At 36.7% G+C, this 14313-nt stretch overlaps 2 protein-coding genes across 3 annotated transcripts; one reads left to right on the top strand and one right to left on the bottom strand.

Annotated features, from left to right (window-relative positions):
• The first annotated feature begins 548 nt into the window (after window positions 1–548).
• On the top strand, window positions 549–5963 carry LOC122308893 (serine/threonine-protein kinase SRK2A-like). The gene is made up of 9 exons (XM_043122169.1): window positions 549–1067; window positions 1328–1402; window positions 1646–1747; window positions 2106–2159; window positions 2268–2360; window positions 2448–2540; window positions 3682–3786; window positions 3904–4002; window positions 5248–5963. The coding sequence occupies exons 1-9, from the start codon at window positions 948–950 to the stop codon at window positions 5569–5571; spliced, it is 1065 nt and encodes a 354-aa protein (XP_042978103.1). The 5' UTR covers window positions 549–947; the 3' UTR covers window positions 5572–5963.
• Window positions 5964–6403: 440 nt separating this feature from the next.
• LOC122308892 (thiamine biosynthetic bifunctional enzyme TH1, chloroplastic) lies at window positions 6404–12331 on the bottom strand. Of its 2 annotated transcripts, XM_043122167.1 has the most exons (10): window positions 12175–12331; window positions 11284–11469; window positions 10876–10950; window positions 10468–10543; window positions 10305–10380; window positions 9745–9879; window positions 9430–9494; window positions 9184–9311; window positions 8041–8297; window positions 6404–7252 (listed from the first exon to the last, which is right to left on the bottom strand). In XM_043122167.1, the coding sequence occupies exons 1-10, from the start codon at window positions 12217–12219 to the stop codon at window positions 6709–6711; spliced, it is 1587 nt and encodes a 528-aa protein (XP_042978101.1). In that variant the 5' UTR covers window positions 12220–12331; the 3' UTR covers window positions 6404–6708. The 2 variants fall into 2 exon arrangements, with proteins under 2 accessions (XP_042978101.1, XP_042978102.1); XM_043122168.1 differs by lacking the exon at window positions 10876–10950.
• Window positions 12332–14313: the final 1982 nt, after the last annotated feature.

The raw sequence follows: 14313 nt of genomic DNA, 5'->3' as shown, positions 1-14313 counted from the left end.
ACTTGCATCATGTTTTACGGCTGTGTGTCTGAGAGAGTTCCACACAATCTTTCTTTCTTGCTCCAGTGCCAGCAGCCAGCCTTTTATCCAGACTGCAGGAATCAAGATGTGTGTATTTCATGAGTTGCGAAAATACACTACTTTCTTGCTCCAAAGTCCAAAGACAACGTTATAATATTGCCGGAGCTAAGACATGTTCTTCCAAAAGCTTTACCAAATGATGTCTTTTAAGGAATTCTCACTAATTTTAGAGAGAATAAATTATTTTCAATTTCAAAAATTTTATACCTAATTATTTTTTGTGCCCTTTTTATATATTTTATGGATATGATTGGTTGTATATATATTTTAATATAAAATAAATATTTTAACTAATTATATTAATAAAATATATAAAAAATAACATAAAAATAATTATATATAACAAAATTATTTTATTTTAAAAGATGTACATATAATATATAGAGATGACACGTTCATACGAACCGCGTGCGAGATTTGTAAGCTAAACGTTTTTTAGGGGGTAGAAAATCAGGCAATAAAAGGTAGATTGCCCAATGAAGTCGATGATAAACGACCATGCTTTGCGACGCGTGTCACTATCTCTCTTTCTTTTTATTCGCTACCTTACTGTCTGCTAGAAGAGCCATCGCATGCAGTTTCGCATCTCCACCTGGAACAACTCTCTCAGAATCTTTTACTTTCCTTCAAATCCCCAAGTTCCCCCGAAATTATCCCCCCCGCCCCCTCACTTTCTCTCTCTATCTAGGATTCTGATTCTTAGTTAATTAGGGTTTGGATTTGGAGATTATTGCCGTTGAATTTTGTGCTTCTTCGCAAGCTTGGAGTCATGAATTGAGGCCCAATAACCGGGATTTCTTAAAAAGCGTGACACTGAAGTTAGGGTTTGGCACATTACGAGAGGCGAAAGGTAAGAGATAATATCGATGGAGAAGTACGAGCTAGTGAAGGACATAGGGTCTGGGAACTTCGGAGTGGCCAGGCTTATGCGCGACAAAGAGACGAAAGAGCTCGTCGCCATGAAATACATCGAGCGTGGACACAAGGTATCCGTCCGTACAAGTCGATTTCCATATGCCAAAGAAATATCCACATATATTTGTTGCATGCTACTTGATTAAATTGATAATTTTTACGATTAAGTTCCCTGAAGCTACCCTGAAAAAAAGGCATAAATTGATTTGGGTAGTTCAGTAATCATCTAATCCCCATTTCCATTGTCTAAGCAGTCGGGAAATTTTCAGAATTTCGTTATGCATGCTTGGGCGGCGTCTTATTACCTGTGTACCTGCTTCTTTGTTGACAGATTGACGAGAATGTGGCGAGAGAAATCATAAATCACAGATCGCTCTGCCATCCAAACATTATTCGGTTCAAGGAGGTGTGTGCTTGCGTTGCGTGACGTATGAATAAAGTTTTTTTTTTCCCCCTTTTCCTTTTTTGATTTCAACACTCAGCGCGCACACACAAGATTTGTATTTGTTTCTATGTACGGTTTTGTTTGAGTTTCGAAGATAGTTTTAATTCTATAATTTTTAGTGGTCCAATTTGGTTTTCTGGATTTTTCTATGATTAAAACTTCTTGATTACCGATCAAAAAAAAAATTGTTTTCTGGATGTATAGGTGGTTTTGACTCCTACCCATCTCGCTATCGTCATGGAGTACGCGGCAGGTGGAGAGCTATTTGAGCGAATTTGTGCTGCTGGAAGATTTAGCGAAGATGAGGTTTGATCATTGTTCTTGAATGATACCGAGCTCCAATTTCATAAAATTTCTGGTTCCCTAATCGTTGATTTATACTTTCATGTTTGTTTGCTGGGAATATATTGGAAGAAAACAGAAGAATTATATTTGGATCTTGAAATATATATGATTTCAAAGACCTCCCTTTATCAGAGTGCAGTCTAGCTAGTTGGCTTAGTCGGGCTGATGTGACTTATGTGATAAAGAATTTGCAACATTATAGAAAAAATGAAATTTCCCTTCTTTTTTTTTCTTTGTGGTTTCCTTTGGTTACTAAGCAACCAAACAGAAGTGAACTACTATGAATCTTATTCTCTTATATTTCTCTGCATCTTGTCAGGCTAGATATTTTTTCCAGCAGCTTATTTCTGGAGTGTGCTACTGTCATTTTATGGTAAGAACTATTAAAATATCCGTGATTTCCTTTATTGTCTTTGCAGCTTTCTATTTCCTTTCTCTACTTGGAGTTGACTTTTCACCTTAATTTTGCCTTGTCCTGAAGCAAATATGCCATAGAGATTTGAAGCTGGAGAACACCTTGCTGGATGGAAGCCCTGCTCCACGTCTGAAGATTTGTGATTTTGGTTATTCAAAGGTTCAGTTATAGGCTGTATTTAGTATCTGAAGTTTTCTATGAGGTAACTATGAAATTTATAGCCTCTGATTAGCTTTGTTTGTGTAGTCATCTCTGCTACATTCAAGACCCAAATCAACTGTTGGAACTCCAGCATATATTGCACCTGAGGTTCTTTCTCGGAGAGAGTATGATGGCAAGGTAAATTAGATATTGGATATTGCTGAGCCCTTACATTTTGAAATAAGTTTTTCTATACATGCTTCGTTTCCTAGTGGTTAATAAGTCAGATTTACTTTTTATTTAGACCATTCGTGTTTTGGGACAAAAACGATGTTTTGAATATTGTACTTTTCAAGATTTTCAGCACTTCCTTTTGCTAGATAGGTGGATCTCTTGCATGCCTCATGCATACGGAAGTAACACTGTATTCTGTCATATTAATATATATCCTATCTCAAAAAAAGGAGGCAAACAAAAAGAAACATTTACAATTTTAGTGGTCTTGACTGAAATATTATATAATTATACAGATGATTGATGCTGTTTTAATGACTACACTATTATGTATCTATGAGGCCTTTATCGTCACTGTAATTACTGCTATGCTACAAACTAGAATGAAAAACTTTTATAATTTGTAGATCCTGTTTCCTCAAACTTCTCAGTTGAAATATTTCTCTTTAAAACTTGTTCAATATCATATCCAGAAAAGATATGCTTTCTGCTTTGAGGGCTTGATGCATGGGCCTTTGTACTGATCTTTGCCCTTGGTTTTCTGCCCACCGATGTTCCTGTCTCAGTAAATTGCAAATCACCTATTGCATACATGACTGTAGTCTGTTTTCAATTGATTGATTGGAAAATTAAACTATAGGAGCTAAATGGTGGGTGCCTACCAATAATAGGATAGAGGAATATGATCCCAATTTATCCATATTTTAATGAAAAGCCAATAGCATAGTGCACAATGAGGGTCTTGCTTCCCTTGTTATTGTATGTCTTTTGTGTCACTTCTGCTATATGTGATCCCTGTCGGTCTTCTTCCTTATGTTGCTGACTTTTTATTGTTTTCAAATAATCACACATGCACCAATTATAGAATGATCAATTGAGACTATCCTTTTTGTAATAAGATACGGACTTCAGTGACTATAGAGCCCATTCACGTATGAGACACGTTCAGAAGGAAAGCAGTTAAACTCTTGTCCGGCCTGGGAAGAACAATAAAACTTCTTAAATTACATTTTGCCCTCTTGTTTGACAAGTTTCTTACTTGTGCAAAGAATATAAATGCCATTTGCTTTGCAGGTCTATTTAATTATGCTTTGTGTATGTTCAGTTGGCGGATGTATGGTCATGTGGAGTGACTCTTTATGTTATGCTGGTGGGAGCATACCCATTTGAGGATCCCCACGACCCGAAGAATTTCAGGAAAACCATCAATGTAATTCATCTTTATTTGGATGGCCTTAAAACAATGAGGTTTCTTATTTTGACAGTTCAATATTTTACTCTATCGTTCTTTTACAGTGAATAATGGCTGTCTTTCATTCTTATGCAGCGAATAATGGCTGTTCAGTACAAGATTCCAGACTATGTTCACATATCTCAAGATTGTAAACAACTTCTTTCTCGCATTTTTGTTGCAAATCCTCTAAGGGTATGTGTGAGACTAAGTTGCTGATCTTTGCTAAGAATTTTCATCAGCTTATTCTAGAAGGACACGAATGACATCAAGTTAATTTGCATTTATTACTGTTCTAAAATGATCTTGTTACTAACTTGGAAGATTAATTTGCTGTTGTTAGGTATGCTACTGCGCAGTTTTGTTGATTTCAACATCTACTTTGTAGGGTCCACTTGCCATGTTCAATTGAAGCAAGAGAACTATGGTTTTAAAGGCTGTGTCATTGGTTAAGAGAGTTATTAGGTATTTTATGTGGAGGGACATAGATGGAATTTGTTGGATTCCTACTATCTTAATAATGTTTGCTCTGGATTTATAGGCCAAAAGTCACAACCTTTAGCCCCCTAAAGTTCACCATAAGCGTTATTTGCAGATTTCTAACTCTGTTGTATGCTATTGTGTCTTCTAGAAACATGGATAGTGGTCCCATTTTCTAAGACTGATAATTGTAGGTAGTGACTAGAAGAGTCTCATGTTTGCGGCAGAAGCACCATCCATAAATCCTAAAAGGTTCTGATTGTTATTGGCTTTATTATGCTCACTTCTTTTTAAGATGACACCAAATTTGTGGGCAGTGTGCCAAGTTACTACAAAGTTCCATTTAGCAATAGCCAGGCAATGGCACAACCTTCACACTGGCAGCCATGCTGAGGCTGATCCTTGTATGTTCTTTGAGGACAATACTACAGAGATGCTGTTTTAGGTTTTTTGTCCTAGGCTCAGAAATCATCTTTCTATACCTGCCTGCTTTGCATAATCTGCAGTGTCTGGATATCATCTATGATCTACTCTTGTGTAACCTTGTGAAATTGTTTAGTTCCAGCTTCAGTGGATATATAAATTCCCTCTTGATGCCTGTACCCTTGGTGACAGTAAATCAGATTTATATGACAAGCCATTTTATGGCCATCCTAATTGACAGAATTCTACCATGAATAATCCAAGATAATTTGAAGTGCACAATGCATATCTAAAATCAAGATTCATGTAATCAGTTGCATGAAAAATCTCATGTTCTGTGCTAAATCTCATGTTCCACAATATGATTTCCATTTGGAACAATTCTACATATTATTTTCTGTTTATTTTTTAAAGTGAGCAAAGTGGAAATAATTTTGTTATATGTTGAGTGTTGGAGTGGGGTTGTTTATTGTTATTGTATACAATAAGGTGTCATATAATTTTTTATTTCCTTCTTTTTCCTTTCCCCCTTGGCAGAGGATCACCATTAAAGAAATCAAGAGCCACCCGTGGTTTTTAAAGAACTTGCCAAGGGAACTAACAGAAGCAGCTCAAGCCGTGTACTACAAGAAAGAGAATCCTAGCTTTTCCCTCCAACCTGCGGAAGATATAATGAAAATTGTCAAAGAGGCCAAAGTTCCGCCTCCAGCTTCCCGATCTATTGGAGGCTTTGGCTGGGGAGGAGAAGAAGATGATGACGGCAAGGAAGAAGATGCTGTTGCTGGGGAGGAGGAAGAAGAAGATGAGTATGAGAAGAAAGTCAAGGAGGCACAGGAAAGTGGAGAAGTTAATGTCAGTTAAGACCAACTATTGGTTCTTAATTATTAGAGACCTAAAGAGTTTTGAGTTCTTAAATCTCCTTTGATTTCATAATGGTTTCTTGTTTGTATAAAAGTCAGTTTTCTGCTTAGGTCATGGTGTTTAATAAATGTTTGTAAATTTATAGTGTCGTGGTCGGTCTCTGCAATTGAACTTTAAGGGAATATTACTGTGTCCTATTACTATGATCCTGGAAAGATTAGGATTTGAAAATACCTTCGTGAGTTTGACTTGGTATAGTGGTTTTGGAGGGGATGGGGTTGAGTTGTAAGGTTGGCCTAAAATTAAGGGTTTTGCATGGTCTAGGTTTTATGACGTGCGGAGGCTTGTACTGATCAAAGTGCTATATCAATATAAAGTGTTTTTTTTTTTTTCAATCTTGTTTGGTGGACTTTGTATTCCAGGATAAGGTATACCACCCGAGATATACAGATGTCTGGGTGTTATGACGTGCGGTTGGCTACGAGGCAAAGTGAGGAAAAAATTTTGGGGATATTCTATACGTACCATCCTTGCGAATGTCACCCATAAAAGTAAGAAAGCGACTTTAATTTTCTCTCTCTTTTAATTTTTTCCCATTTTCTTCGAGGGTTACTCGAAGTCTCTCTGTGGTCTTGCTGGCATGAAGTCCAGAGAGACTCGTGTCACGTGGTCATGGGTCATGGCGCGGTGTTAAAAATGGCTTGATGCGTTTATTGGGAGCAAAAAGGAAACATATCGGGATGACCGACATTGCCTTCAACATGTACTTGGAGAAACTTACAAGCCAAGTAAAATAACCAATCTGTCAACCATACATGCAAAAGCCACAAAATACTCACGAGCCAATTATCTTTCACAAAGCAAGCATACAGATCGATCATCGAATGGCCGACATATATCAATTCTTTTGTTTAGATTGATTGGCTGAAAGGCAGCAACTTGCCTTTTAGTTCCAATAGAAAGCAATTGACGCCAAGGCTGATATCGGTGCCCTTAACACAATCAGTTATATTACATTGTTATTCTATGGAATATGCACTCGTTGTACCAATTATTAAACATACCAAAAAAACCCCAGAATCTTTTGATGGGTGTGATAACTTAAATCTGGAGAGGATGAACCAAACCAATATCATTTCAATGGGTCCTCTGTAATGTCATCGATGCTGCCGTCTTTAGCACTGCATGCAACTTCCTGGTTTCTGTCAGAATACATTCCCTGTCAAAAAGGGCCGACACAACAGCAACTCCCTTCAAATTCTGCACAGCAGTTTCCATCACAGAGCCTGCATTTGAAGCATTAATACCACCAATTGCAACCACAGGTAACTTGGAAGCCTTGCAAACAGTTTTCAACCCCTCCAGGCCAACAGTGAGATTGTTTGCTTTAGTATTCGTTGGATATACACCACCACAACCAATGTAATCAGCACCGTCAATCCATGCTTGATGGGCTTGCTCTATTGTCTTGCATGATACACCAATGATTTTTTCAGGGCCAAGAAGAGTGCGGGCCACACTAGCAGGCATGTCTGATTGACCAACATGCACACCATCAGCATCACAAGCAAGGGCAATATCAATACGGTCGTTTATGAGTAGAGGTATTCCGTGTGAATGGCAAATTTCACAGCATGCTTTTGCTGCTTCCAAAAACTTATGTGTTTCAGCATCCTTTTCCCTGCCAATCAGAAGAAAATATTATTTTTTAATAGGTAATCAAAGATATTATATTCATAGAAATAGGCAAAGCCCAGGTACACAGGAAGTATAAATGATGAATGCCTAGCTAGTGGTTACAATCAGAAGAAAATATTATTTACAACTACAAAACTGTACTCATATACAAAAAATTTTACACAGGCAACCCCTTTCATGCTAGGTAAAGCTAAGGAAAAAAATATTGTAATTCAATGTAACCTCCTAAGCTCTTAGAAATGAGGGCAGAAAAACAATCCTATTATGGTACCATTCAATCACACATATGGGAGAACATATAGGAACAATAATGGCACTCTTCAAACTTGTGAAACACAGTTACTTTTTGTAAGCTTGCAGAAATAGAAGTGGTAGACATTTTTTTGCTACTCTCAGGGAATCTAAGATGACATTTAGGGTCTGTTTGGAAAAACAACTGTTCTCAGATATTCACAAACTATCTCACTACTATTCACAAACTATTTTACTACTATTCACATATATTTTGAGATATTCTTAGCATCTAAACGAGCCCTTAATAGACAAAGCAGAATGTGCAGAATTAAATGATGGCTGAAGCTGACCACTCAAATTAGAGGCAGCACTTCTTTTTTCTTTTTCTTTTTCCTTTTTTTTTTTTCTTTTTTTTTCTGGGAGGTGGAAGGTGTGTGGAGCAAAAATCCTCACTGAGTTAATTGAACAACTCAACTTTCCGTCAAAATTGAATTCAACAGTACTTCATAAATATTATGTGACTAAGGAGCAACAAACCTCAATTGAACAATGGTAGCACCTCCCTCTATGGCAGCTTTAACAGCATCTGTAATAGAACGGCCCCACTTTTCATTCATCCCAGAATCCGTTACAGCATACAAGAACAAGTCACTTGGATTAAATCCCACTTGCCTATGGGACTTCTGACCATTACTCTTAAGCCTAAAAATATGGTCAAAGGGACCTTGGGTCCCATTTCCAATAGCAATGTCTTTGCTGTAATCCAAGGCAGTCTCAACATAGCGTTTAGCAACCTGCCAAAACTCAAATAGATGAACTGATATGCTAATCCTCCATTTTATTTTAAAGACAGCAGATTTACGCACGCGGTCATAATGTTTAGCTACCTGCCAGCCTTGGATATATAAGAACTGACATAATGATGGGAGATTCAACCTACCACACTCCCATCTCACTATGATGAGGTGGCATTGCCTATCAACCTTTGAAATTTTCTTTTTAAAAAAATAAGGGATGATCCAAGGGTGATAAAAATGCCACATTTTACATAGTTGTGTGATGAAAGTGAGATGTAGCATTACTCTATGATGATACCTCCTTTTATTTTAAATAAATGCACACTGATATCCGCTCACCACTCAAAGGGAGTGACACAAAGCATTGGGAATAAGGTATTGCAGATGAGTAAAAATTAAGCTAACATCAAGGTTCAAGCAAAATTCAAGAGGCCAAAAACATACTTGAGATTTCTAAGCTCACGATTAAATAAGAAAAGCATGACAAGATAGTAAGAACTAAATACACAAATTGGAAGTCATTAAGGTGGATCTAATGCATATCCCTCTCCAAATGGCAGGGGTACAGATTATTGATATAATTTATTATTTTTCTCAATGTTTTTTCTTTTAAAAACTCCAATTGGATAGTATAGCATGCGGTCATTGTACCCCCTTACAGGTTTCTGTTCCACCCCATAAGAGACACCTGTCCGCACCTATACAAGCATGCTAATCCCCTAACTATTTCTATTATGTCTCTTTTGGAATGCTTTCTGATAGGTATATTTATTGAATATTAAAAACAAAGAACAAATCATATTTCATAAACAACATAAATAAAGAACAGTGAAATAAACACCTGCCTCGCGCACGAACTAGAAAATGAGAAATAATGAGTCACCTTAACAGCAGGAAGCATTGAAGAACCTTTTGCCAGCTCAGCTGCTATACATGATGCCAAGCTGCAACCAGTACCATGAGTGTTGCGAGTTTTAATGCGTGAAGAACGCAGCTCATAGAAGTCCTGGCCTGCAAAATCCACTCTTAAAGTTGACTATGTAACTACATGAACTATTCCCAACTACATTGAAGGACAGGAAGCAAAAGTATCATTGCTGGTGAAGGATTGCAAAGAGTTTAAGCCTACCATCAAAGAATACATCAACAGCATCCAACGAATCAGGAAGATCGCCACCTTTGACAATCACATATCTGAACAAATTAACAATTTGGTTAAACACACTAATTTACCACCAATGGATCTCAAATTCGGCAGTCAAACCAGCAGGTTAAAGCAGACCTAAATACATTTTTCTAAGATGGATCAATGGGTTTGTTGACCCAGCCAAGGGTATACAACATGGATTGATGCCTATAATGGCAAGAAACACAAAATAGAGCAGTTCCATAAAGTCAGCTCATCAGGAGAGAATTAACATTCCAAGAATTTTCTAATATCTACCTTGGCCCCATCTCATGCAGCAGTTTCGCAGCAGAACGCATGTCAGAAACTGTTTTCAGCTGCTGACAACCAAGTAAAGCAGATGCCTCCTTTAAATTTGGAGTGATTATATCGGCCATAGGAAGAAGTTCCTCTCTGCATGCAGTAACCGGAAAGTATAATTACCACGGATTTCCAAAAGACATAGTCTAGGCCAGAAATAATATACAAAGAAAGTGAAAATGGGACTTCTTCACTCCTTGACCAATAACTTTAATCACTACAAAAACACAAACAAAGCAATAAAAAAAATGAGATGCATGGATTTCTGCTGAAGATAGAAAAGAATTACAAAAGATGGATAGCAGTGAGAAGCTATAGAGATACAGACATGCAAGGACAACAAAAATAGTGTCTCTGCAAAGGACTCGGATGGATAAGAACTCAATAACAGCAAAATCACGTAACCGAGAACCCAAGGGTATCAAATTAGGCTATTAGCCAAAGGGTCACATAGAACTGACAGATATAGTTGCCAGGACTATCTATTTCATGAATGTTCCCCATAAATTTTAGCATACCGAAATTCAGCAAGAATGGAAGGACCAGCCAGTACATCTCCACTTGTAGATACCATGACAGGATCAACCACTAAAGCTGCCTTCAATGATATAACTAAGTCAATTAGAATGCCACCGGAAGTTTATCTGAATATACACAATCCATTACCAAAAGTAGGCATACCTCGAACTGGAAATTCATGTAGACTTTGACTAAGAACACTGACTATGCCAACAGATGGTAGCATGCCAGTTTTCACCTATGTTTATTTCATAATTAGGTTAGAAACAAATCAAATTATAATAACCATTAGAAGAAAAACAGGATTCCAACTAAACATGGAACAAATCTCATCACGTTAAGCGGAAACCCAAAGTGACCAGCTGTTTTTAATTTATAACAATGTGTACCACACCACCTACGTCAAATTATCCAAAACTACAAAATAAAATGTCTTCTATTTTTTTTTTTTTTTTTTTATGCATGGTATTCTTTCTTGACAAGGAAGACATTATTGCACAATTATTTGAACTCTTGTATACATCCAGTGTAAATTCCAAGAATTTGTGGCAACCACTAATTCTGACTTACCACGTCAACTTGCATATCAGATAAAACAGACTTTAACTGCTCCACCACAAAATCCTCAGGCACAATATTTACACCCTGAAAATTTCAAAATATTTACAGACAAGAATACAAGCACCAATGCAAGTTTGAAAAATGTCATAACCTGTAAGGCATCATAATGTAAAACCTACATTTAGTCACCAGGATGCATGGTTCAAATAAATAAAACAGTTACACATGTAGGCTTATTTGGTTTTGTTATATTTGGTCTTTTTAATGTTTTTAACGATTCTAAACAACTAAACAAAGCTATTGTATTAGGATTAATTTGAATAGAGCATATGCTACTCGAGCAATAAAACAAAATATAATTTCCTCTCTCAGAAGCAAATGGTGCGTGGCTCATAAAACTTAATAATGAACAGAAACCTGAACACCAACAGTGTTCTGGGCAGTGACAGCAGTTATGACCGTGGAGCAGTACACTCCACGTGCTGCACAGGTCTTAAGATCAGCCTGGATTCCAGCACCAGCACCTGAGTCAGAGCCAGCAACGGTCAATACATGTGGAGGTTTCATCTTGGAGTTATCACTTGTCATCGGAACTCTATCTTCCTGCATCTCCACAAAAAATTAGCGTATGAATGATATGGCTGATTCTTGAAATAAAAAATGGTAAGATCAACCCCAAAGATTGTTGAAACCGGAACAGACCACCTTGAAATAGATTAATGTCAGGAAATTTTATGTAAGAAGTTTCTGTCCGAAGTCATTATACTAGAGTGAAGACAGAAGTGAAGAACTTACTGCACTGAAATAATCAAAACCTTAATAGTGTTTGATAGCTAATAAAATAAAATAAAACTTCTAGCTCTTGTTTTAAATTAAATGCTTTTGCACGGGACTTATGCTCGTGGAAGAATAAATTCACTATTAGCTTAGGAAAAAAAAACTGGTAATGCAGTGGGCACTCTTCCGCTTTTACACGTGATTGTGAACATTTAAAAGCACAATCAAATATTATTATTACTCTTTGGTATTCTTCGTTTTTTATTGTTTCGTGGAGTCAGACTTGAACTCTCCTTCTTTTCCTAAATTTTCTAATCAACCAAACGGAATTTATAAAATATTATGTATAAAGGATTGAAAGAGGAAAAAACCTGTCTCCATTTGGAAAGTTTGAAAAATGAAACAAAAAATATTAGGTCAACGAGTTGTAATGGACAGTTCGATTTTTTTTTCTCCGAGTCAAAAGTTCGATTCCTTACCATTCTCCGAACATTTTCTAGGACACCAAACAGTGTAAAACAAATAGCGTACCTTGTAGAACATGCAGGAAGTGGAGAGGACCTGCGTGTAGGCCATGGATTACGATTTACGAAGGAGTGAGGCGGCTCCTTGAAACAGATGAAAAAATCGCTCGTGAATTTGAAAAGCGGGCCGTCCTAAGATGGGCCGGATCAGACATTGCTGATATACAAATCATTAGGATTTTGAAAATATCTAATAATTCTTTTAATGTTGTAAAATAATATTGTAAAATTGTATGACCACCTTGAGCTAGCCGTCAAATGCACAGTACATAGTGCCAGCATAGTACTGCATAGTAACTGGCATAGTAAATGGCCGACATCGCACAGTGTGTATAGTGCCAGCATAGTACTGCATAGTAACTTGCATAGTTCCCTTTGTACGCCTATATATATCGTTGAATTCTTTAAGAAATTCATAAGTTTCATAACTTCTCTGAGTTCTATCTCTCTCTCTCTCTCTCTCTCTCTCTCTCTCTCTCTCTCTCTCTCTCTCTCTCTCTCTCCTTTCGATAGTTTAATAACACGTTATCAGCACGAGAGTTCTGACGATCTTGAAGCTAATAGTCCTCTACTTCAAGTAAGTCTTTCAATATATTTTTTTATAGTTTTCAAAATGAATATGAAATATTAAACATACTTATGTTCTTGATTTATATATGTAGAAAATGTCAAATCTTACAAAATTGGAATTCGTTGCTCTTGACATTTCTGGGAAAAATTATTTATCTTGGATCCTTGATGCTGAGATCCATCTGGATGCAATGAACCTGGGAGATACAATTAAAGAAGGAAATCAAGGGTCCCTGCAGGACCGTGCTAAGGCAATGATTTTCCTTCGGCACCATCTTCATGAAGAATTAAAAACTGAGTATCTAACGGTGAAAAATCCACTTATTTTGTGGAATGATTTAAGGGAGAGATATGAACACCAGAAAACTGTAATCCTCCCAAAAGCTCGTCATGATTGGATGCACCTGAGGTTGCAAGACTTCAAGAGTGTTAGTGAGTATAACTCTGCACTCTTTAAAATTAGCTCGCTATTGAAATTATGTGGTGAAAAAGTCACTGATGATGACTTGTTAGAGAAGACATATACTACTTTTCATGCCTTGAATGTGCTCCTGCAGCAGCAGTATCGAGAGCGAAAGTTCAAGAAATATTCTGAACTTATATCTTGTCTTCTATTAGCTGAGCAAAATAATGAGCTTTTATTAAGAAATCACCAGTCACGTCCTACTGGTTCTATATCATTCCCTGAAGTGAATGGTACTAGATTTACATCATTCCCAGAAGCGAATGGTGCATCTTTTCAAAGAAAAAGAGGGCGTGGACGTGGTAAGAAAAATTATAGAAGTGGAGGTCCTAGAAGTGACCACACTAAAAGGGAAAATAATAGATATACACCGTAACACCAGAAGTGGTTCAACTCAGAAAAGGGCAAAGGTCCTCAAAATAAATTTGTAAAGAAATATGAAGATGAATGCCATAGATGTGGTATGACTGGACATTGGTCTCGTACCTGTCGTACAGCTAAACACTTGGTTGACTTATACCAATCTTCCATAAAAGAAAAAACAAAGAAATTTGAAACAAATTTTGCTGAATCATCATATGCTTTAAATTCTATAGATGGAGAAGATATTACAAGTCTTGATGTTTCTGATTTCTTTGAGGATTCTAGTGGTAGAGTTGATCATGGAAGTGTTCCTTTTTAATTAATGTATTTCCTTTATATTATTGTAAAATATTTTTATTCTGTAATGTTTTTTTTTTTTAGTAATGAAAGTTTTATATATTTTGTAGAATCATGAGTCTTATTGATGAACTTTCTATCTCCGAGATGAATAATAAAGATGTATGTCTGGCTGACAGTGCTACAACTCACACAATTCTTAAGGATAAAAAATATTTTCAAAATCTAACATTGAGTAAAGCCTATGTTCATACCATCTCCGGTTCATCGAATCTAATTGAAGGCTCCGGAAGAGCTTATATTGTGTTGCCTAATGGCACCAAATTTTGCATTGATGATGCTCTATTTTCTTCACAATCCAGAAGAAATTTATTAAGTTTTAAAGATATACGTCGTAATGGTTGTCATATTGAAACCATTAACGAAGACGATAAAGAGCATCTTCTCACTACT

This window comes from Carya illinoinensis, chromosome 5 (assembly GCF_018687715.1).
Source record: "Carya illinoinensis cultivar Pawnee chromosome 5, C.illinoinensisPawnee_v1, whole genome shotgun sequence".
Lineage (NCBI taxonomy): Eukaryota > Viridiplantae > Streptophyta > Magnoliopsida > Fagales > Juglandaceae > Carya > Carya illinoinensis.
This window is presented reverse-complemented; position numbering and strand designations above follow the sequence as displayed.